General features: G+C 37.7%; 4 protein-coding genes across 5 annotated transcripts; all 4 read left to right on the top strand.

Annotated features, from left to right (window-relative positions):
* Positions 1-6808: 6808 nt before the first annotated feature.
* Positions 6809-10188, top strand: LOC108196927 (CRS2-associated factor 2, chloroplastic). Of its 2 annotated transcripts, none has more exons than XM_017364421.2 (6): positions 6809-7501; positions 7969-8096; positions 8276-8501; positions 8904-9031; positions 9210-9339; positions 9667-10188. In XM_017364421.2, the coding sequence occupies exons 1-6, from the start codon at positions 6874-6876 to the stop codon at positions 10056-10058; spliced, it is 1632 nt and encodes a 543-aa protein (XP_017219910.1). In that variant the 5' UTR covers positions 6809-6873; the 3' UTR covers positions 10059-10188. The 2 variants fall into 2 exon arrangements, with proteins under 2 accessions (XP_017219910.1, XP_017219909.1); XM_017364420.2 differs by having other exon boundaries at positions 6810-7501; positions 9210-9354.
* Positions 10189-11562: 1374 nt separating this feature from the next.
* On the top strand, positions 11563-14535 carry LOC108195231 (probable polygalacturonase At1g80170). Its single transcript, XM_017362187.2, has 9 exons — positions 11563-11920; positions 12097-12225; positions 12419-12589; positions 12679-12699; positions 12812-13019; positions 13267-13348; positions 13474-13582; positions 13776-13895; positions 14017-14535. Exons 1-9 carry the CDS (start codon positions 11687-11689, stop codon positions 14329-14331), a joined length of 1389 nt encoding a protein of 462 aa, XP_017217676.1. The 5' UTR covers positions 11563-11686; the 3' UTR covers positions 14332-14535.
* Positions 14536-16267: 1732 nt separating this feature from the next.
* LOC108195619 (polygalacturonase At1g48100) lies at positions 16268-19008 on the top strand. Its single transcript, XM_017362600.2, has 7 exons — positions 16268-16663; positions 16819-16950; positions 17094-17321; positions 17417-17461; positions 17552-17759; positions 17928-18118; positions 18362-19008. Exons 1-7 carry the CDS (start codon positions 16313-16315, stop codon positions 18752-18754), a joined length of 1548 nt encoding a protein of 515 aa, XP_017218089.1. The 5' UTR covers positions 16268-16312; the 3' UTR covers positions 18755-19008.
* Positions 19009-21095: 2087 nt separating this feature from the next.
* LOC108193650 (1,4-dihydroxy-2-naphthoyl-CoA synthase, peroxisomal) lies at positions 21096-24143 on the top strand. The gene is made up of 9 exons (XM_017360396.2): positions 21096-21469; positions 22008-22130; positions 22461-22562; positions 22753-22791; positions 22873-22971; positions 23159-23206; positions 23405-23500; positions 23664-23786; positions 23872-24143. Exons 1-9 carry the CDS (start codon positions 21209-21211, stop codon positions 23986-23988), a joined length of 1008 nt encoding a protein of 335 aa, XP_017215885.1. The 5' UTR covers positions 21096-21208; the 3' UTR covers positions 23989-24143.
* The last annotated feature ends 295 nt before the right edge of the window (positions 24144-24438 follow it).

Here is a 24438-nt window from a genome sequence, read left to right as displayed (position 1 = left end):
TGTTATGCTGCATGCCGCTTTCCTACTTTAACTTGACGAATTTTTTTTTCTTTTATTAGCTTGAATTCTAATCCAGGCGCGCCACACTTCTTTGACCATACCAATATGCATGCAAGGTCTTCTCATCCCAAATCCTTTTATTTGAAATACAAATATTCCCTTTCACAAGTGAAGTGCTAATTTGGCCACCATCTTTTACTTTCTTGGGTTTTGATTTAAGCTGGCCCTTCTTCTTTTCAATTGTTATAGACTTTCACTTTGTTTCATTTCCTCAGCTTGTGTAATACAACATGCTCCAGTTTATAATGACAGGCTCATTCTTCAATTTCTCCGTGCACGGCACTCATGCTTTTTGCTCCACCTTCCTTCATTCCGTGTTTTTTTTAAAGGTAGGTGCTTATTCTACGAGGCGCTCCTGGCTGCCGTGAATACCTTGATTCACATATATTAAACCTTCCAGATTTGTTTCCTGGCCATTGACTCTGACTCATTGAAATTCAAGTTGTCGTTTATTTTGCTGCTTCATATTTTGAGATAAATCTGTGTCCTGCTCCGACTACTCAATTACGGCGCGTCCAATGCTGTAAATCCCTTTTTTTTCACATGTAATACTCCACGAGTTGTTCTCTTCATGCCTACAGTTGTATAATAGCCCCCGATAGAAACGGCGCGCCTTTGCAAATAAATTCTGCTCCTCTGACGCTATTCAAATTTCTTTAGTTTGTTGATTTAGCTCACCTCGTAAGCTTCAAAATATTTGAATATAATACTTGTTTTAAAGTATTCATGTAGTTCATCTTTTCTCTGGCTCTTGTTTATGTATTTTTACGCCGAAAGGAGAACCCCACCAAATTGCATGGCCAGCCTTGAATTCTTACTTTCTTTTGTCTTCAATGACGCGGGCCCCAACCATGTGCTTGTCCATCTTTGAATGCATATATTCTCTTTCATGATCCCTTGGTTATTCCCGTAGCAAACTTTTGTTTTTAACATAATACTACAACACACCTTTTGTCTCATCCTCAAGCGGTCCCCACATGTCACATGCCTCCACCACCTTTTGTCACTAATAGTAATTGTTACTTACATTTCCATCCTGATCCTTTTTGTAAAAGAATAATAAATAATGGGCGGGCCTTCTCATTTTATATTGGCAAAGCTTGTATATATTTTATAAAATAAACTCCTCCTTCATGTTTTCCTGTTAATTCTTTAATGGAACAGTGTAGTTCTTAGCCTTATTTGCACAACAGGCGCGCCTTGCTACAAAATTTTCATCGCGGTTTTTTCAATCTTGTATCGGAATCTTGACTCTTGTATCAACGGCTTTTGTCGTAAAAATTACTATACAAGCTCATGTTCCCCCTTTTTTTTTCTTTAACGAGATGTGCCTCAGCTTTTTCTTATTTGTCATGTTGATTTAAGCTCCCCTCTTAACCAGTCGATGAAAGTATCAGAGAGCATATTTAAGGGACAGTGGACAGCTGATATTTTCCGGAGCTTAACTTAAGCCAGAGTACTCGGTCAGGACCTGTGGGAAAGCAATGTGGGCGCTCCATGTTAGTGCATTTTTCTATTAGTTTTGTATATTTTGGAATGAAGGTGCATTGACGGTTTTGATGATTATGAAAATGCTGAATGTCTCTGATGTTTGAATCATGTTGACGACTTTAAAGCTGCTTTAACTGAGGGCGCGCATGGAATGAATGTCTCTCCCGAAGATATTCTTGTCAAACTACAGCTCATGACTCCAAAATTTTACCCATAACTCGTCTTGGGTCTTATAGTTTGTTCGAGGTCAACAACCTATATGTTGGTACTTGTCTGGATCTTCAACTTATATCCCGCGTCTTGTTTCGGGTTTTCGGTCTTCGACCTGCATCCTCAGACTTGTTCTGGGTCTTCTGTCTTCGACATGTATCCTCTAACTTATCTCGCGTCTTCGAGTTGTATCATTAGGCTTGTCTCACGTCTTCGACCTGTGTCCTCGGGCTTCGACTTGTATCATTAGGCTTGCCTCACGTCTTCAACTTGTGTCTTCGGGCTTGTCTTGCGTTTTCGACCTGTATATCAAAACTTGTCCTGAATCTCCGGCCTGTACTCGGAGCTTGTCTCGGGTGTCCAAAATGTATCCTGGGTCTGCCCCTATAATCCTTCGCAATATATACCTCCAAGACGAGTTTTCCCTACACGTGCTTCAAGCAATGTGTCCTTTCAAAAAGTTCGCATCTGATCAGATATGGTCCTTCCCAGTTAACATCGAGCACTCCATTACATGGCATGTTCATTCTTGGCATCATCCTGCATAACACTAGGTCTCTCACCTTTAAAGGCTTGGCCTTCACCTTGCTATTGTAGAATTGAGTTGTTCTCTATTGATATGCCGTCAACCTGACCTGTGACTCTCTTCTGACTTCTTCCAGCATATCGAGGTGAAGACTCTGGTTAACTTCATTTGCCTCCTACTCGAAGTTGTCTCTCCTTACAAAACCTGCTACAACCTCAACTGAACCTATTGCCTCTAGATTTAGAGCAAGTGAACCACCCCCGAGTGATTGCCACATATTTCTTCATAAACTTCCCTCGTCTACCAAGAAGACAGCGGCGCTGGTATTTGAAAGAGTCCTTTGTTGTGATTGACCTCAAAGATGTGTTCTATTGACGGGAAGCCAAAGGTGTCCAGCGATCAGATCTTCCATCATAGTCCCGAGGTGGTGTCTAGTTTCTTTTATAGGTAGTATTGTCTCTGCTTGGATTTTGATGTCTGCTTCTATGTTCCGGGCTGGAAGATTGTTCTCGTCTCCCCTTCTTGATCTTTGAAGGACTTTGAGATTCATTCTCCTCGTTTTCACCCAAGGATTGTTCCACGTCCTTGTATGATTCAGCCCGGGCGTAAAGGTCAGCCAAGGACTTGGGTCGTTGACTTGTAGATGCTTCCAAAAGTCTGTTCCCATTCGGAGACTTGTATCCAAGAAACACTTCTGCATCTCGGCACTGAACCTGCCAAGAAACTCAACAACATCGGAGTTGCCATGAAATTTGAGATCTGATGTGTGTTCTTGACGGGAGAAGGAGCCTTGATGACTTCGGCAAAGAGTGGTTCTTGACTGGAGGTGACATCTTTCCTCCATCAAAGTGTGTTGAGATCCTCCTGAGAGTGTTGATGTTGACAGCACCGATCCTCCTGGAGATTCGACGGAGTGGCAAAATTTGATGGAGCAAGGAGATTCGAAGACGGAGCAAGATTCGATGATGGAGCATGAGTTGATGACGGAGTGAGAAGATTGGCCGATGTCTGTTGTCGGGTTGTGTGGTTGATATGTGCCTCCATGAGATTGAAGTGAAGCGCGTCTGTGCTATGTTAGAAGGAGGTGCACCTCCTAATATACTTCCTCCCTGCAAAAGACACAACCGACACAACATATCGTATAGGAGTATCAAGAAGAATATTTACCTTACAGCGCGCCCAGTCAGGGGGAGACGCGCTTCGATCTATTGTGTCAGCCACATGACTTGCTTCCTTCTGACGCCTTTCGAAAGTCTTAAGATTCGCAAATCGCGCTTCCCTCATGTGTTGGCCTCTTGAACCTTCGCTCCGATCTTGCCTTCATCTTTCAATCTTGCCTTGTTCAACATCGATAACAAACAACCATGCTTACCGTCGTCTTTTCCCTTCGAACATACTTCTCCATCGAACCCGTCTTCTCCTTCATAACGGTCTTCTCCTTCGATCCCATCGTCTTCTCCTTTGAAGGGACTTCTCAGATAATTCATCGTTACTCACCAAGATTGGCGGCGACTAGGCGATCGGCCGTCGTAGACTGACGTTGTCTCCATCTGTTATCACAATTGTCTGTTCTTGGGGGGTGTCCCCGACCGTGGTGTTGTCCAACCATCTGGTGTTGCTTGTCTTTCCGACATTGTCTCCTCGGGATCTAGGATCGGGTTGCTGGTTCCCGCCGGACGTTGTCTCGCCGTGGTTCGACATCTTTCTCCTTGATGGAAAATCTTGAACTTGCCCCTCCTTCTGGCGTCAATTTGTTAACGGAGAAAACTGGTAGGTTAACAAAGATGAGGTTCGCGGCGTGGATCAAGATTCTTGTTGGCGAGAATGTAGGAAGTGGTTGGTTGTTTGTTATGGAGGCGGCTGCAATTGTAAGCAAAGGGTTCGAGATTGCTAACTGGAATAGCTCTCAAGAATGATCGATGCCTACAATCTGCCTACGTACCCCTATTTATAGGGGATCAAGCCGGCACGTAGTTCTTTCTCCTAAGAGACCCATATAGGTTGGGCCTCCCCTTCTAGAATCTTCCTCCCGAAAGGGGCCCAATACGATGAGGCCTAGCCTTGGGCTTTGTAGACTCCCGAGCACCCAAGGCTTACCCCAAATGCATGGACACTACTCTACTCCCCGACAGGGACAACCCGCCAGACTACAGAGATAGAGCCTTTCAGGGCATGTCTTCTACTCCACCTCTACCTCCCAAGGAGGACAACCCCTCAGACTATAAGGTAGGGCCTTTGATGATTTAACAGTAGGATCTACTTAAGCTTAAGGGCGTCCCCCTAAACAAGAAGCATCTCCTTCTGCCCTTCTAAATTACTGTTAACTAAACTATCCTCGGCAAGTGGGCGCGCCCAGAAGATAGGGCGCGCCCTATCTTTTGACAGGGTCACTTCGAAGTCGTGTTGATCTTGATTCTCCTGGCCCAAATAGGCCTTCTTCTGTGGGTCAAGTCTTCATGGTGATTTTTGCTTATAACACTAATGAACGGAGAGAAATCAAGAGTTTGAATGAATTTATCAATTTGATATAAATCAATATAAATCGCATGAAGAATAATCAACGTACCTGGTAGATTGCAGTGGTTTCAAAAATCACACTAATATTGTTCTGTGCCTTGAGACATAGCTTTGGTACGCTATGTTGTGTATACTATGAATTAGGGTTTTGACGCTTAATTAGATAGTAAAAGTATTAATAGAACCTATGTACCAAATAATTTAATAACTTGGTAATATATGTGGCACCCACCTTAGTTTTAATTTAACCATGGTTAAGAATTAGTGAGATTGGGTTTTCAAAATAAAGTTTTTTAAAGTTAATTACATTATCCTGTAACAAATATATTATTATGGCTAAATTGAAAAAAAACACAATAGTTGTATGGCTTTTTTTGGTAATTAAGTCTTTCATTTGAGCATGTATAAAGAGAAAAGAGAGAAATATTTTGACACTTACCATTTACTACTTATCGAATATTTTTTTAATTTATAATTATATCACTTAAAGCTTGTAGCAAGAAATTGACAGAATTGGATAATTCAATTTTCATTTTCATTAAAAGGGATATGATTTTAGAAGAAAATTTATTTTATCCGAGAATATCAATAAAATTATTAATCTCACAATAGATCTGTTAACAAATGGTTATTTGATAATAAGTAAAAAATATCGATCATAACGCTATTATATTATTATTTCTAACCAAATCGAGTTTTATTGGAAACATTTTATAATTAAAATTTTATAACTCAAAATAATAACAAGAAGAGAGTTTAAAGAAAGTGTCGTGCTATAAAAAACTATAATAGATCAATGTCAATAAATTTAGAAATATATTTTAGATACAAACTCAGATAAAAAAATCTTTCACACAATGATATATATTAAATTTTAGGGTTTTTTACAAAAATAATCAAATACAATAAGTTTTGCAAAAATACTGTCACTTTTTAAAATAATTTGCAAAAATATTATGTTCCAAAAAATATTTACAAAAATACGGTGGTTGTATATGCAATCATATCTGCACCTGCTAACAACCATATAGGTAATCAAAAATGCAACTTTGAAAAATCTTTGAAAATTATATTTATTTGTATAATAAGTTGCAAGGTTGCAAAATCAGAAAAATGAATACTTCTGTGGGCCAATACTAATATCAACATTGCTACCTAAAAAGCAACTAAAATAACAAACTAAGAATCAACTTAAAAGCAACCAACTAAAAGGATATATGAATATCAACTAAAAGCAACCAACCTTCAACCTCATCAGGAAATCACCACTCAATATTGAGACCTCTTGACCCTCCCTCACACACTCAACGATCAATTATGAATCTACACTGCAACATGAAATGGCTCAACATCATCATCCTCTTCTTCGTCACTTTCTTCTTCGCCGCGCTCATCTAGAAATTTAGTTAAAATGTGTTGTATATTCACATAGATAACTCCTGTTAAAATATTTAACCTTAATTCCTATGTCATTTCAAATAAAACTTCATATCAGATGCATCTAAGGGTGAACAAAACCGAACCGGAACCGAATAACCGAACCGAACTGTGTAAATTCGGTTCGGTTCTGTCCTAATTTTCTGAAAATTCGGTCCGGACCGAATTGACCGAAATAAAGTCCGGTCCGTAAAAAAATATTTCGGTCCAGACCGAATAAACTGAAATATATATAATTTTAATTAATAGTTATATTATATACATCTTATATGCTATAGTTATAATATCTAATTTGTAAATTCAATTATATCTATCTTTAATGAATTGGGTGTGATTAATCAATATGAAAATTTTAAAATAAGTGATGAATTTTAATTTTATTTATAATATAACTTTTTATTTTTAAAATAATTTCGGTTTTTTTGTCCGGACCGGACCGAATTTCGAAAAAAAATTCAAATTTCGGTCTTCGATCTATTTAGTTCGGTCCCGTTTTGGACCGACCAAATGCTTACCCATATGCATTGGTGTTGTGTCTTGACATAAAAATAATATAAATTCTAGTGAGCAAGCAAAAATCATTTTATAACCAGTAGTTCCATCCTAGCTTACATGTAATCATCAATCCATACATGGCAGTAGTAGCAAAGCTTCATCTCTTCTCCAACCTCCCCTCCAACCCCCCACCACAACCACAACCCACCCCCCAATCCCACCGTCCTCCCAAACCCCCCATCCCCATCCCAAAATACCCCCCACCCAAACCCAAAAAACCTCCAACCCCACCAAACCCAGCTTTCAAAACCCACCACAACCGCTCCAAATACTACAAGCCCGTCAAACAAGGCGTGCTTGCATCTGACGATGGACGGACCATCTTGATTGGCGACTCCGGGGTGTCTTACCAGCTCCCCGGAGCTCCGTTTGAGTTCCAGTTCAGTTACTCCGAGACTCCCAAGGTTAAGCCCTTGGCGATTCGTGAACCGGCGTTTTTGCCCTTTGCGCCGCCTACTATGAATAGGCCGTGGACCGGGAAGGCCCCGATGAAGAAGGCGAAGAGGAATGTGAGGCTTTTCGGGTCAGGCGAAGAAGAAAGTGATGGAGTTAGGAGGATGGAAATGCGTGGAGGGTATGAGGTGAAGGAGTTGTTTGGGGGTGAGCTCAGGCCCAGAAATGAGGTTCTTGGGCGGCCGTTGAGCAAGGCCGAGGCGAGGGAGCTTATTAAGCCGTATTTGTCTAGTAATCGCCAAGTTAATCTTGGTAATTTTGTGTTTTTTTGGAATTTAATCATTGTTAATTCTGCCTAGGAAAGTAAATGACTTGAATTATATCCGAGGTGCTCGAAATTGTGAATTCAGAAATACTTTATATTTATTATGCATTAGTTGAAAGATATACCTTCTTTAGAGATGTTTAGTCAAGTTTGAGTCGAGCTTATATTCAGCTCCGTTTGAGCTCATGTCGAGTCTAATGTGTTACTTAGTACAACTACTTTTAGGTTTCAGGATGACTTCTAGTGTATAAAGCTTTAGTTTAACGAGGTTATTAGATAGTGAAGTGTTATTGAATAAATTACAATAATGCAGTTTATTCTAGTTTACAAATAGCTTGGTTGAAGGATGGAACTGTTAGGTTTCCATAGATAAGTAAACTGTAGATAATAGGAGTAGTAAATTATTTTCTTCTTTTTCTCTTTTTTAAACTTTTGAATTGATGATGTTTTGTAGGAAGAGATGGATTGACGCATAATATGCTAGAACTTATACATACACATTGGAGACGAGAGCCTATTTGTAAAGTTCGTAGCCTTGGTGTTCCAACAGTTGATATGAACAATGTTTGCCGGTGTCTTGAGGTTCTAAAATTTGTATTCGGATATTATTCTAGTGAACATTACTTAATGTGTTGTATTTGTTAGATATATGTATGTTGGTATGAAATTGCAATCTTGCATAGTCAAATTCCTTTTTTGGGACAGAAATATTTAAGCTGAACTCCTGTACTGTGTAATTTAAGTTGCTATGATTTTTTTAGGAAAAGACTGGTGGTAAAATCATTTTCCGCGTTGGTGGCATAGCATATCTGTTTCGTGGAAGAAACTATGATCCTCGTAACCGACCTCGGTACCCGGTGATGCTTTGGAAACCAGCTACACCAGTTTATCCAAAGCTTATACAAGAAGCTCCTGAAGGTTTAACAAAAGCTGAAGCCGATGTATTCCGGGAAAAAGGGAAAAAGCTTCTTCCAATCTGTAAATTAGGTAAATCATTGACGAATAGTTGTTTACTAGCTATTTTTATAGGAGTTGATCTGCTTTTTCTTAAGTTGCCTTTCTCCTTGACTTTCTTTCGTTCACATGGTTGTGCATTTATCAGCATGGCTTTGTGATTTCATGCTGCAAATGATTCTCTGATAAAAATACATGTTTATATTTTACAGTAATAGATTTTCTTAGGCTTGAGGTGGCTTTTTTTTTTGTCAATATAAAATCTTGATTGTTTTCTTCATTTACTAGGGGTATTGCTATAATTTGGATGGCTCTGCAAGTGCTGCTGCAAATGTTCATCTTTTTCTTGACATATATGCATGCTTCAGATGCATCATTTTTTCTTGCTACAGTTCTATATGTTTAGTTATACTATTTTTGATTTTCCCACCACAGCTAAGAATGGAGTTTATGCAACCCTAGTGAGAGATGTGAGGAGTGCTTTTGAAGAATGTGCTATAGTAAAGATTAACTGCACGGGGATGCATGCAAGTGATTACAAAAAGATTGGTGCTAAACTAAAGGTTTGAGTGTGTTCCTACTTCTAACCTTCCAAATGTTTCTTATATTAGCAATATTTCCTATAACATACATTCAAAATCAGATGACAGCATTATGTGATTAAATTATAACTTCTTACTGATCTCAGTTATAACAAATTTAAACCATTTGTTTACTTGCTTTATATACCACAATTGACAGGAGTTGGTTCCATGTGTGTTGTTATCTTTTGATGACGAACAAATACTGATGTGGAGGGGGCATGATTGGAAATCTATGTACAAACGTTCTCCCAAAGCTCCAAGTCCTGTCCATGATACAACTGCCAATGGTATGAACAGATCAGGTATGCATATGATCATGTTTAATAAAGGATCAGAGGTTGCAAGAAATGTTTTAGATGCCCACTATAATGAGCTTTTGAACTGCTTTATGTACTTGCTCTATATAAACTTTGCACAAACCATTCTAGCTGACCTAAAAAAGGCATTTTACATGATAATTTTAACAAATTGACCATCAGTCTTTATTCTACAAAAAAAGTCGGACACTAAAATTGGCATATTTTAAGTGAATACATCCTTGAATTCAACTACGTCTTTATATATAACTTTTTATTTGCTTCCGATTTTTACACTTCCAAATCTATCGAACACAGATCAAGAATCTGGCAGTAGAAAAGTGCAGTTAAGTCCAAAGATGATGTCTCTGTGGAGTCGTGCAATTGAGTCAAACCAGGCAATGGTACTGGACGACCTTGGTCTAGGTCCTGATGCTCTTCTAGAGAAGGTGGAGGAATTTGAGCGCACATCACAGGCTACAGTGCACTCTTTTCCAGCATTAATCTTGCCAAGCGAAGATGTTTCTGGCAACCGAAATGAAGGGCCTGAAGAAGAAAGCAGTTTAGATGATGGTGGTTATCAGAGCTACGACAGTGAATATGATGATGACAGTGACATTAATGACTCATTTGATGGGATGGATTCATCAGCTCCTCTGGGATCATTACCTATTGATCTGATTGCAAAGCAATTTAGTGACTCTGAATAAGCTTCTCAGCACATGAGTCTCATCCTCCAAATTAGAGTTGTACTCTACTGTATCTAATGTTTTATCTGTAAATTAATTTAATTTGTAGAATATTGTTTATAGCAAATTAAATGGCCAATGACATTTACTATGGACATTTCTCATTTAACATTGTCGAGGACAATAATATTAAAAAAAAATTAAAAGTCGGTGATGATATATATTTTTATGACATTTATGATTTAACTGTAATATTTTTCAACCTTTAGCCAAAACCAAAAGAAAAAGAATATATTTATAAAAATCTTTATATTTTTTATTCAGGGCAAAAACCGTACTTAAGGAAAGTCGTTCACTTGTTATTTGGTAATGGATTGCAGATGCTGCAGCGCTTTCAGCTAAAATTGTGTTTTGTATGTAATAGGGATCATGTGCTTAAGATTTATGCATACTCTGGATCCGCCATTATTAAATATTAAGCTCTCTTGCTGTATTTTTTTAGTAATTAATTGTCATATGTTTCAGAATTCAGACTGATCCTTAACTGTTTTGCCAGGTGCTGCTGAATGGGATTGGAAGGCCTTCAAATGCTAGAAGAAATATTCTGTAAGGTTTACGACTTCAGCATTCATATATCTGTATCCAATGGCGGAACCAGGATTACAAAACAGCAGCTGCGTAAAAACATTTCTTACTAAAAAAATTTTAACTACAAGTTTTGATTTCGAAAAAAAGATCTCTGGGTTTGGAATTCAGCTGGGCTGGTCCGGCTGGAGACTTGGCTAGCCCCGCCCTATTTCCGCTGCTGGCCTGTCTGTATCGGAAAAGATTGATATTTTCTACTGGTATGAATACTTTGTCACGGAAATTAGGACTCCAGGCATTCACTATGTATGAAGATGCTATAATTACTATATTGTGAAGCTCTTGCAACAAGTACTAGTAAAGTATAAATCTATTAATACAGTAGCTCCATTGATATTTAGGAGTTGTAGGATTTGGGATAGCAACTTGGAAAGTGTATCATACAAGGATTGCAAATCCAGAAATCTAGCCTTAAGCCTTGAGCCTTAAGTCTATAATTAAGAACATAATGCAACTTAAATATGTTTCTGCAATAAGAAACCTCTGAAGCTAATCCGATGAATCCGATGTTTTATAAACCAATCTAAGTTCTTCTTGCATACTGCAGTGCATGGTTCGGAGCCAGCCAATGTTTTTCGTATATTTTAATATCTTCACCTTTTGCTTTTTTCGCAAGGCAACATCTTACATTACGCATATGCTGCTAAACTCGTATAGCCTGTCATTCTGTTCATGTGAAACATCCTAGAAAAGAAATTATGGGGGAGGTTGAGTTTATTTCAGACGAAAATGACAGAACAGAATCCAGGGAAGCACTTTTTGACTTCTCTCTATGTAGTGCTCAGACATGTATTTTAAGAGTAAAGCAAAGATATCCAAAAAATCATTCTTATACTTCAAGTGTAGGTGTATATATTGAACATTCATGTACTTTCAAGTCAAGACATAATCCACTTAATATCCTCAATTTTCTACACTAATCATTTCATATATATTAAGACCCCGCGTATTCTTGATATTTATGTAAAACAAGCGATTTGTACAACTGCCAAAACCAGTTAATTATGGAGAACATAATCTTAATTGCTTCTGTTTTCTGTCTTATTATAGTGGTTCATGGAATGGAAAACATTTTGGCTGATGACATTGCTAATCGTTGGAATCTTGATGAATTTGAATTTGATGAAGGTGGTGAGGTAGACGATCCTCTGTTCTGGAGAAGTGAACGTGGTAGCAAGATTCTTGTGAATGTTGATAGCTTAGGTGCAGTTGGAGACGGAATTGCAGATGATACTCAGGTGAATGCTACATAATGACCTCATGAATAGACAATTCTTAAACTATATGATGCAATGAATCTCTTAATGTTTCAATCAGCTTATAGTGTCATGAAGAACTTCGCAGGAACATGATTCTCTGTTGGAAACATTATCTACTAATTTGTTTTTACTTTAATTTGATTATATTCTATCAGGCTTTTGTGAATGCATGGAAGCAAGTCTGCTCTACACCGAAATCTGTCCTCTTGGTACCCAAAGGAGGCCGGTACCTTGTTAATGCAACTAGGTTTAAAGGGCCTTGTGCTGATAAGTTGATAATTCAGGTAATATGTAATACCTGATTTCCTCTTCGCCTTTTCCCAATCTTTTAGGCATTGTTATGCATGTTGGGGGCTCGGGGCCGAGGAAACTGGAGTTCATAGATATATTTTAAACCAAAATAGTGCATTATCAGGATAGCATAGATTGTTGTTATGATGAGTTTCAATAAATCATTAAATATATTCGATGGTACAGATTGATGGAACAATTGTAGCACCAGACGAACCTAAGGACTGGGATCCAAAGAGTCCACGAAACTGGATTGTTTTTTCAAATCTGAAGGCTGTTTTTTTCCAAGGAAGTGGAACTATCGATGGCTCAGGCAGCAAATGGTGGGAAGAATCCTGCAAAAAGAACAAGACGAATGTAAGATTTACAGCTATACCTGAAATTCAGCAAAGAATACTACTTATTAGCATATCTTCGTGTCTAATCAATTTTATAATTCTCTGCAGCCTTGCAAAGGAGCACCAAGTGTAAGTGTCTGCATTCTTCATGAAAAGATATTATGCTAAGCCCAAATGCAAGTAAGGGGAGGTGACTTATGTGAGGCACAATACGCATAACTTATACATGTTTTATTTGCAGGCATTTACTATCGATTCAAGCTCAGCGGTTAGGGTGAAAGGCCTTACTTTTCAACACAGTCAGCAAATGAACTTTGTCATTTCTCGTTGTGAAGCTGTTCGTGTGTACAACGTACTTGTAAGTTCACCAGAGGACAGTCCCAACACTGATGGAATCCATATCACCGGGTCAACGAATGTCATTATCCAGAATACTAAAATTGGAACAGGTTTGTAAACTACACTTTTTTACACCCCAATAAAACCAATGCATATTCTTGGTACCTCTTTATGCTCTTTGAATTAAGGATTCTAATTTTCCATCCCACATCTCAGTAGTATAAGTGGCAGAGAAATACCAAATTTTAATTACGATCCTTGAATCAAGTATTTAAGTTTTCCATCCCAATATCTCAGAGTATATTTGGCAGACATACCAAATTTCAATTACTTTTTCTCCTGGTATGTGATGTATAGGCGATGACTGCATTTCAATTGTCAATGGTAGCTCAAATATCAAGATGAAGATGATCTCTTGCGGACCTGGTCATGGAATTAGGTATCATTAAACTAATTAAGTTGTCTCAATCTTAGAGTTATTTAGTGCATAGGAGTCATTACATGTAAGCATTTTGGCGAAATAGCTTAAAGAGTTTTTCTGGCTACTTTGATACCTCTGTGCAGCATTGGAAGCCTCGGGAAGGACAACTCGACAGGCATAGTTTCACAGGTAGTCGTAGACAATGCATTTCTTCGAGGGACTACAAATGGTCTCAGAATCAAGACTTGGCAGGTAATCATCCATTTTAGTGTGTTTGAACAATCCGTTATTATGCTTGTTTACATTCTTTTATCACCTGCAAGATACATATTTATCTACTCTCAATCCCTTATAGCAATTGACAACAAAGTAATCTGATGCTTATCTGAAGACTACCAGTATATCTGTCCAAGAGATAGAAATTTATCATGTCTCTCTTTTGCAGAGTGGATCAGGTTATGTTAGGTCAATACGCTACCAAAACGTAAGGATGGAGGATGTGGCCAACCCCATCATAATTGATCAATTCTACTGTGATTCTCCAAAATCTTGTGATCAAAGCCAGGTACATAAAGTCATTGAACCTAAATGTATTAAAGCAAATATGGATTTGCATGAAAACGCAAGCATCACTTATATCATTATCCAATTTAGTAACTAGAATTTCCTTTTCTTTTTTTTTAAAGACATCAGCTATTGAAATAAGCCAAATCATGTACCGGAACATAAGTGGAACTTCAAAGAGTGCAAAGGCCATGAATTTTGCATGCAGCGACGCAGTTCCTTGCAGCCACATTGTCCTGAACAACATCAACTTAGAGAGGCTAGATGGCACTGCAGAAACTTACTGCCATGCGGTGACAGGCTTTCGCTATGGATATGTGCTGCCTTCGGCTGAATGCCTCTCTTCATCTGACAAAGAGCCGATTATCACATGTGATCAAGAGGCCGAATTTAAGAAGCATCATAGTAGAGAGCAACTCATACACACTGAGCTCTGACATGTTTTCTAGACTGCTGCATACCTTAAAAGTGATTATACACTAGATTAAAGTTTTCATAGATCATGCAATTTGATATATGATTTTGTTAATCCATCATTGGGAGTGCGGTTATATGTAACATATGATTAACTTGAAGCAATATAGTTTTAATGAGATTGTATGTAATATGGTTTTGAATAAAATCTTTAATGTGTTATAGTAGACTTTTCTTTATGCAAAATTCTCTAGTTCTTTACACTCTATACACATAACTGATAATCATATTTTTGATCACTCCATTTTTTCTTTGCATTCTTAGAAAATTAATAAGGTTCGTGTCTGTTGTCAGTTGGTCTGAATAAAGGATTAGGGATGGAACAACCGCAACTAAATCTTCTGGCGAGTCACCTCACAGTATTCGAGGGGCCTCTGTATTTGTTTTGAATTATTGATAATTGTTTCGATTAATTAATCTGACTGCACCAACCCTGAGTGTATTGGGGGGGGGGGGGGGGGGGGGGGGGAGGCGCCTCAATGTCTTAACTAGGCTGATATAACTCTCCAAGTATTCGATATGTTGCGACTAGTCCTCATACTAAAAAATAGTATATAACTGATGGACAACCAAGACATTTCACACTCGTGAGGGTTAAAAGGAATATTAAATTGAACATCTAATGTATTCTTCGGGGTTAACAGGAATGATAATGACAGTGTGGTGTGCAAGTAAAACAGCAAGCGAACCCTCACTCCTAGGTCTTGCCTGTCCAAGAATGACAATGTTCCCAATCACTGCGGGGCCTGCATAAACAAAACAGATCTATACCCGTGAAACTTTTAAACTCATCCTTGTTCCTGAGCCATTAGCAAGACCCCTCAGAAGTTTCATGCCTTAGGAACAGAGTCACAAACATTTAGATCAGCTAGAATACTGGCCAGTTTACATACTGTCATACTGGTATGCTTTTTTCAACAAACTTGGAAGCTTGTTTGACCTACAGAAATATCGAAAGTTTTGAGGCCATCAACTACTAATAACCAACAACACTATGATCAAATCATACATTTTGTATATTGTTCACGACAAGAGCAGAAGAGCAGGCTTGTGAGTTTGTCTCACAAAAAGACGGCTGAATGTTGTCGTGTTCAGTATTAATCAATCCTTGCTTCCAAGTGTCTGTATTGTTCATAAGTAGTTACATTTTGTTTCCCTGACGTTGAGTTTACATAGCTAAACATAGTTTAACACGATAGTCAAGTGTCTGTGTAAATAGAAGTTCGGATCCTGAAAACAGTTGGATGATGCTAATGCTACGACAATCATACTCGCTCATCGTTGTAAACATGTGAGCCAATAGGAGCCGCTAGTGTCATTATTCCATTATTGCTGGTGTTGTTGTACACTTCTGGCAGGTGTTAATTGTTAGTAGCGTCGGAGTAGTACCAACCTAAAATGAAGAAACATTAGAATGCCAAAACCATGGGCATATTAAACAACTTCTTAATAATTGAAATACTTCCCCCAATCTACATAATCTGTCACAGTCTTCATATATTGTTTACACGTACCATATATTGTTTACATATCCTTTGCGGTGTTAAGTAACCTGGCCCTAACAGGATCTGAGTTCTGACACCATGTAAAGTAACAGATCCATCTAAAACTTTAATGTGCTAGAGAAAGACCCCCACGTGATCTTATACTCTTCAACATACTTGTATATTTGAAAACCAAATCAAACCAAACATGTCAAGTACGAAACGTGGTAAGGTAAGATAAAAGTCTTCAGAGAAGTTTGAGGAACGCTTGAAGAATTATTTATTAGGCGATCACCTATATACCTTTCTTGCGTGAATGATGAGATAAAGGTCCGCGGGGATGTTTCTACTAATGCTGCCATGTTCACAGGGCTTTGGAGCATTCTTCTCTATATAAATACCAAACAAGCTGCTCTGTTGGTTATCCGAAACTCACTCCTTTCTGATTCTTTCCTAGAAAATGGGTTTTTCCAGTTCCAGAAGCCTCAAATTTATTTTTCTCATTCTCCTACTAACTTGGTCTTCGACATTTGAAACATGCAATGCTAGAAGAGGCAAACACTGGAGACGTAGCACAAGTTTTACGACTTCTTTATCTAAGAAGAATGGAAAAAATCATGCCAATAGTCCTCATTACAGCAATTCAAAACCGGAGACTCCATCTCTGAAAGCACCAGCACCTCCAGCTACTAAACCCGAAAATGATTTTTCACCAGCCCTATCTAAGAAAGACCACAGCTATGTGTCGAATGCTACTTTTCATGTATTAGATTTTGGTGCCAAGGGGGATGGGAAAACTGATGATACACAGGTAACATTTGGTTTTTATTTACCAAGTCTATCACTTTTATTGAATTTCTCGATATAACTGTAAACATTTAGACCACCATAGACATTTACAGGAATGGTAACACAATGAAGTTTAACTGATTCAGAAAAAAAAATGTCTCTTATTCTGCAACACAGGCATTTCAAGCTGCATGGGCAGCCGCTTGCAAAGTTGAGGCGTCCACCATTGTCGTCCCATCAGCATATGTGTTTGTCTTGGGGCCTGTTTCGTTCTCTGGTCCTTACTGTCAACATGACATCGTTTTTCAGGTATTCATAAAATTTTATATGTGCGGATAATTGACTGAGAGATGTACCACTTAATGACACCATTAACTTTTAATGTCACATTACATCAAAATTCCGGCTTCTCTATTATGTCCTGGCTTCAATAACCATCATCTTTTTTGCAGCTTGATGGTACAATAATTGCTCCGACAAACTTCAAGGCTTTTGGTTCAGGTCTCTTTCAATGGCTTGAGTTTTCAAAACTGGTTGGGATCAGAATTCAGGGAACAGGAATCATTGATGGAAGAGGCTCTACTTGGTGGCAAGACTCCTCGTTAGACGACCCTTTAGACGATGAATTAAGCCTGATTGTATCATTAAACAACACAGTGGAGAAATCACTTCCAGTTCCAGTAAGTATCTCCTTATTCTTGTATAGTTGTATTCATCTTAGTTTAGTTTTTAATGAGTAGTCTTGTTCATTTTTCTCCAACAACTTTTGTGGCAGATAAGAAGCTCACTCGGTGGATTAAAGCAGAGCATCAAACCAACTGTAAGGACCACACAGAAAGCAATACAAGATTTTAGCTTGTTCTTTAACCACAATTCATGAGTACTTACAATTACTAATTCTGCTATTCAGGCACTGAGGTTTTATGGGAGTTTTAATGTGACAGTCACTGGAATAACAATTCAGAACAGTCCGCAATGTCACCTGAAGTTTGATAATTGTCTGGGTGTTTCAGTATACAATATAACCGTCTCATCTCCGGGTGATAGTCCTAATACAGATGGAATTCATTTACAGAATTCAAGAGATGGGCTGATCCATGCTGCCAACCTTTCTTGCGGTAAACACAACTTCTTTATAAAAATACCTTTGTTATAGTGACAATCATAGTAAATGTCCTCTCTTCAACCTGGACTAGCAAACATTCATGTCTAATTTAATGTCTATCGATGACTGGCTTGTTCACGGCCTTAATTACATATGCTCATAAATTTAATGCCATCTGCAGGAGATGACTGCATTTCTATACAAACTGGATGCTCAAATGTATATGTGCACAATGTTAACTGCGGACCAGGACATGGAATTAGCATTGGTAGTCTAGGGAGAGATAACACAAAAGCCTGTGTCTCAAATGTTACTGTTCGAAACATTAACATGCATAACACAATGAATGGTGTTAGGATAAAGACCTGGCAGGTATGTATAAATTTTTCTATTGATTCAACAACTCTCAGTCGGTTGATTGGATTACCAAGATCATTTATTTGAAAAGGTCTGGACATACATTAAAATCTGAAGTACAAACTTGCTGTATTCTCACAACTTGGAAACAGAATCCCTATATTCAATTTGTCTAATATAAGCAGATGAACATGATAAAAATGCTCAAAGTAGGCTTTTTTATTCTTTTTCCTCTGATCTTCTTAATTAATATTGCAGGGTGGTTCGGGTTCTGTGCAAGGAGTGTTATTCTCAAACATTCAAGTATCAGAAGTCCAAATTCCAATCATAATCGACCAATTTTACTGTGACAAAAGCACCTGCAAGAACCAAACAAGTGGCGTGGCTCTATCAGGGATCACCTATGAAAGGATAAGGGGAACTTACACAGTAAAACCTGTGCACTTTGCATGTAGTGAAAGCCTTCCATGCACGAAAGTCACCTTAAATGCCATTCAACTGAAACCGCTGCAGAAAAACGACCACATCTATGATTCGTTCTGCTGGCATACATTCGGAGTGTTGTACTCTGCAACTGTGCCCCCTATAGAATGTCTGCAGGCTGGGAAGCCATTCAACAACCGGATTCAAGCTGATCATGATCTATGCTGACTCTGGCCATTACCAACATGTACAAGAATGGTATGTGACCATTTAAGAGAGGCCTAACTCGAAAAAAACTGAAGTTTGGTTATTCAGAATCCAAGAGAAAGAGATCAGTTCAATGCAGCAAAGGCAACAAAAGCAGCAGCAAGGGAACAACAGAAGTACATGTCATGCAACAATTACAGGTAAAATTCAAAGTCACGAGAAAAATGACAAGAATGGGAAGGACGGTGATTCATCTCATGCTTAAGAACGACTACATTCTTATTTCATCTGTTTAATGCCTCACTTTGCCTTGATATTATTAGGATTTTTTGGTACAATGAGGTCTTTTTGATGATTTTGCCGAGTGTCTTAGCCGGGGAACGGGTTAAATGGCGTTTTGGTCACTCAACCGACCGCAAACTTGCAATTGGGTCATCCAACTCAAAAAGCTTTCACTCACATCATTATACTCCTAAATATTTTCATTCAGGTTACTGGCCGTTACACTCCGTTAAAAATTTGACGGAAAGCTGACTAAGCGTCGTGACCTGGGTTAAATAAATCCACCGTTGCATGTACAGTCAGCTCAAACGGCATTTTGGTCACTCAACTGAATACAAACTTGTAATCGGGTCATCGAACTCAAAAAACTTTCATTTAGGTCACTTATCATAATATTCGTTAAATATTAATTCCACAATGTCCAAAAGATATATAAAATGGCAATATATTAATAAGTATGAAGTTTTTGTATGTCAGTTTCATCAATGATTTCACTCACAAAAATTGCCAATTTAATATATCTTTTGGTCATTGTGAAAAAATCCGTCAAAAATTTAACGAGTTCTCCCAAAATGGCCTTTGTGGAAAAAATTATTTTATTTTTCAATTTTTAACAGATATTATAATAAGTGACCTAAATAAAAGTTTTTTGAGTTTGATGACCCGATTGCAAGTTTGTAGTCAGTTGAGTGACCAAAATGCCGATTCAGCTGACTGTACATGCCACGATGGATTTATTTAAGCCTAATCACGACTGTTTAGTCAGCTTTCCGTCAAATTTTTAAAGGAGTGTAACGGCCAGTGAGATGAATGAAATTTTTTAAGAGTATAATGATGTGACTGAAAACTTTTTGAGTTGGATGACCCAATTACAAGTTTTCGGTCAGTTGAATGACCAAAACGCCATTTAACCCGCGGGGAACCCAAATTTATTCAAATCGAAGTATCTAGTTTTTCACTCCAGTCGACATTAGTACAAAATCAAACAAGCACTTTCTGTGTTTTTTACCGATATTTATCAAAAATATTTTTTTCCTAAGTTCTTTTACGATTTTATTATATTTTTTAATGCAATCAAATACAACTTTCATACATTTATAAAAATATATTATCTTTCTCGTAAGATTTTGAGAGTTTGTTAGGAGGGGCAGAATCTGATTCAAAAGTGGATAGAGCAATTGTCCAATCTCGTCAGGCATATGATGGGCTCTTAGTGAGCAATCCCCTGTTCTCTCTCGGTGAGACTGCAAGTGTTGGCTCAGTTGGTTTAAGTGGAGAAGACTTGTATCCTCTTGATTTCCAAAGGGAGGAGAATGTCTCTTGATGAGCAATTCCCAGTTCTCTTTCAGTGAGACTCAGCCCACAAGGGTTGGCTCAATTGATTAAAGAGAAGAAAACTTGTATCCTCTTGATTTCTAAAGGGAGGAGAATGTCTCCATGTCGCTGAAGTGCGATTCATCTTAATGAATGCTTACATTAAAAAAAAAAAAGTCTGACTTAGACCGAAAGATTGAGTTAGGGTTTTGGAGAAAGTGGATTTGGGGGTTTTGAAATTAGAGATGTCTTTGAAAATTGAACATGTGCGGTTTTAACAGCGGTGAGAAAATATATTTAGATTTTTTCGAGTTTATTTTTTTATTTATTTTTAATTAAAATAAAAAATATTAGATATGTCTCATGTGCGTAGTTATTATTAATGAGTTTTAAAAATTCGTAAAGTTCTTTCCAAAATAGACATAACGTTTGCAAAATAATAATATTACAACACAAAACTATGTGTACATATTATTCCAATATACCAACTGCAAACAAAATTTAAGTTTGGTAAATTGTTTAAAATATAATATAATGTATAATTTGAGACATATTTTTTTATTTCTTATCCACTTTTAAAAAATGTACTCGTATTTGCTTCAAAAAAAAAATGTACTCGTATAAAATAAAATTATAATCAATATTTTGTTATGTACATCGATCACAATTTTCACACAAATTACAGAATTACCTGTATTCCGCAACAAGAAAGGGCACAAACCAATAGCAATACAAATAACATGATTGGCCTTATCTTATCCAATCAAACTTCACAGGAAAAAAGAGGCAAGTCCACTTACTAAATGAGCAACAAAGCAGGAAACACACTATATCCCTGGGTTTGTTAAAAAAAACAGCAGCAACTTAAAATCAGAATCAATGGCTGATCATGTTGAAGATAAAGAATTGAGTGCTGCCAGAAGGAGGCTGTGCTCTGTCTCCAACCACCTTGTTCCTGTGACACCACCTTCCATTTCTTTGCATGGTTGCAGTAGTGGCAGCTCCATCAGTGACAGTTATCATCGCATTCATGGCGATGTGAGTACGCATGAACCGGTCTGGGAAAGGGCTATTGATGAGCTGGGAATTGAGTACACTGACATTGTTTACGAGAAAGCGAAGGGTGAAGGCATTGCCAAGGTCACTTCTGTTTTTGTTTACTAATTTGAAGTTGGTATTGAGTGTGAAGCACAAATTACAAATTAATTTGATTGTAGAAAGTGAACTGTGATTAGCTGGTACTAGTGGAATTACATAGTATGTAGTAACAAACTCGAACCCTCGATCTTTTTATACCACGAGAAGGGGGTATCAGTAGACTATAATGTTAAGATTTTAGAAAAACTAGCACTGGTCAAGCAAAGAAAAGGATATCATGCTTTAATTCAGGCAATCCAATAGTTTATTAATATGATAGCTACAAAACTAAGGCTTTTCTTCTGCTTAAAAGTTGTAATTTTCGGGTGCTAGCTAGAAACTTGTAGAGCTCTTGATGATAATTATTTTTATCAAACATGGAACCTCTGGAAATCTTTTGATTATATTGCTTAATGTCTCTGCAATATTTGCTTCAAGTTTATGCTGGTATATTTGATCAATTAGCCAGCACATAGCTGCAAAAGATGTAATAATACTCTGCTAAAATCTGCTAATAGGTGCATTTCTTTTGTATATGTAGATCACAATTAACAGGCCAGAGAGAAGAAATGCTTTTCGACCACAAACAATCAAGGAACTCATTCGTGCATTTAATGATGCAAGGGATGATAATTCAGTGGGAGTGATCATTCTTACCGGAAAGGTACCCTTTTCTGTTAATAGTAATACAGAATGTAAACTATGATCACCACAGTTTTGCAGACTGCCACCTTAAGGCTAATAGGTGTTTAATGATGCTAACTGCAACATAAAGTTTACAGTAAACTGCATGTATAAAAGTAAATATGTCATGATTCATGAATACAAGTTTTTAACTCTAGTCAAAAGAAACTATTAGGATACTAATTTGCAACAATTTTTTTATGTGTTCCATCTTTATATTGAAAGACGATTTATCTCTCTTTAAAGATACTGAAGGGTTGGTCTTTTATGCTTCGAAAGAGTACATAGTGATAGTCTTGTGTTGTTACAGGGGACAAAAGCATTCTGCAGTGGTGGCGATCAAGCATTGAGAAGTAAAGATGGTTATGCTGATCATGAAAAATTTGGTCGATTGAATGTTTTAGATTTACAGGTACTGAGCTAATTGTACTCTGGTAAGTTTGCCTTTTAAAGATTTTTTTTGTTCTCTTCATTGACCAGTTGATGTGAGATGCATCATCTAGATTTCAATAGGAAGTTAATTTTTTCTTGTCAGGAACTTGGTTTTTCTTATACTCTCCATTCCGTGACTGCTTACTTATCTTTTCCTTTCATATGCAAAGGTGCAAATTCGGAGACTTCCAAAACCAGTGATTGCAATGGTAGCATCCTTACTTACAATTTTCCCCTTTGCACGTAAATTTGATAATATAGCTATCAAATTATCATACTCTTGGAAATAGGTTGCAGGTTATGCTGTTGGCGGAGGACATGTGCTCCATATGGTCTGTGACCTAACAATTGCAGCTGATAATGCTGTTTTTGGGCAAACGGGTCCGAAGGTGCTCTCTCTGTCTAAATTTCCTATTGTAATCCCCTCACTTAGTTTATGCATGGATATATGTTGAAACAAGTTTGCAACAGTTTGTGTCAATAATTGCTTATGTTCTATTGGCTTGTACAAGAGGAACAGAATGCCTCGAGGATGTTATGCTAGATTCTCATATACTTTCGTCATGTGCACTGCAGGTTGGAAGCTTTGATGCTGGCTATGGATCTTCAATAATGTCTCGTTTGGTATGTTAGCCTAATAAAAAACAAACAGACACAATCTGGTATTCATGTCTTAAAAGGCTAATTTTTAGTAATTGTTTGTTACTTTGTCCTAGTGCCAATTGCATTCTTTCATGTTTGTAGAAAGAGTTGTACATCTAGTTGACTGTAATTTGAAATATTGCGAAAATATCTTTTATAAGATCATATGTGCTTCGACAGGTTGGACCTAAAAAGGCACGAGAAATGTGGTTTCTGTCAAGGTTCTATACTGCTTCTGAAGCAGAAAGGATGGGACTTGTAAACACAGTTGTTCCAGTAAGGTTCTCTTATTCTGTACAATTCTGTGGCTAGTTCAGATAATAATTGATACATTTGTGCCTCACTTTTCAATAAACAAAAGCTCGCTGATTATGTTTATGCTATGTCATTCGACTCACTTACATACTCTGCTATTTGGCATTCATGAACATTTGTCCAGCTAGAGAAGCTAGAACAGGAGACGGTCAAATGGTGTCGAGAGATTCTGAGGAACAGCCCAACTGCAATCAGGGTGCTTAAGTCGTCTCTTAACGCAGTTGATGACGGGCATGCTGGACTCCAGGTAAATTTTAGCTCGTAGCAACAATACCGCCTTTGCTATACAGCATTTAAATTCAATTCTCAGCCTAGTACTATCATCTAAGCAGGAACTTGGAGGAAATGCTACACTCATATTTTACGGAACTGAAGAAGGTAACGAGGGGAAGACAGCATATATGGAACGTAGACGCCCAGATTTTGCTAAATTTCCTCGCCTACCCTGATGAAGATTCTTATTAAGTGTCACTCAGCATCGAGGGAATTATAAACCAAGTGTTGTACCAAAGTATGAACTCAATTTTCATGCCATGCAATGTACTTAATCTAGTTGCGAATTGAGATGACAAATACCTACTGAAGAGAATTAATTTTTGAATGAGCTGTGAACACAACCTGCGAATAATACAGTCAAATAAAAAGTGTGTGCGAATAACAGATCGTGTGCAAAAATGAATGAACAAATACAAAAGGATATTAAAGAAGATATGAATCCTCGAGTCCAGTCGAAACTATCTCCTTAAAACTATTTCGCCTCTCACCGTATGTGTTGAGTCGATAGCCACCCAGGATAAAACGAGGTTGCGGCGGTGTTAACAAGAACGGTACCTTCGACGAGCTTAAATTGAGCAAGAGAACTATCACGAGAGAGAGGTAGAGTTTTGGTATTGAGAGAG

The sequence above is a fragment of the Daucus carota genome, chromosome 7 (assembly GCF_001625215.2).
Source record: "Daucus carota subsp. sativus chromosome 7, DH1 v3.0, whole genome shotgun sequence".
Taxonomy (NCBI): Eukaryota; Viridiplantae; Streptophyta; class Magnoliopsida; order Apiales; family Apiaceae; genus Daucus; species Daucus carota.
This window is presented reverse-complemented; position numbering and strand designations above follow the sequence as displayed.

Coding starts and splice junctions, on each gene's coding strand:
- LOC108195619 (XM_017362600.2), top strand. CDS start 16,313: ATGGGTTTTTCCAGTTCCAGAAGCCTCAAATTTATTTTTCTCATTCTC. Junction 16,951..17,093: donor AACATGACATCGTTTTTCAG/GTATTCATAAAA, acceptor TCTTTTTTGCAG/CTTGATGGTACAATAATTGC. Junction 17,322..17,416: donor AGAAATCACTTCCAGTTCCA/GTAAGTATCTCC, acceptor CTTTTGTGGCAG/ATAAGAAGCTCACTCGGTGG.
- LOC108193650 (XM_017360396.2), top strand. CDS start 21,209: ATGGCTGATCATGTTGAAGATAAAGAATTGAGTGCTGCCAGAAGGAGG. Junction 23,501..23,663: donor TTGTAAACACAGTTGTTCCA/GTAAGGTTCTCT, acceptor ACATTTGTCCAG/CTAGAGAAGCTAGAACAGGA. Junction 23,787..23,871: donor ACGGGCATGCTGGACTCCAG/GTAAATTTTAGC, acceptor TCATCTAAGCAG/GAACTTGGAGGAAATGCTAC.
- LOC108195231 (XM_017362187.2), top strand. CDS start 11,687: ATGGAGAACATAATCTTAATTGCTTCTGTTTTCTGTCTTATTATAGTG. Junction 12,226..12,418: donor CTGATAAGTTGATAATTCAG/GTAATATGTAAT, acceptor TCGATGGTACAG/ATTGATGGAACAATTGTAGC. Junction 12,700..12,811: donor CTTGCAAAGGAGCACCAAGT/GTAAGTGTCTGC, acceptor TTTTATTTGCAG/GCATTTACTATCGATTCAAG.
- LOC108196927 (XM_017364420.2), top strand. CDS start 6,874: ATGGCAGTAGTAGCAAAGCTTCATCTCTTCTCCAACCTCCCCTCCAAC. Junction 8,097..8,275: donor ATGTTTGCCGGTGTCTTGAG/GTTCTAAAATTT, acceptor TGATTTTTTTAG/GAAAAGACTGGTGGTAAAAT. Junction 8,502..8,903: donor TCTTCCAATCTGTAAATTAG/GTAAATCATTGA, acceptor TTCCCACCACAG/CTAAGAATGGAGTTTATGCA.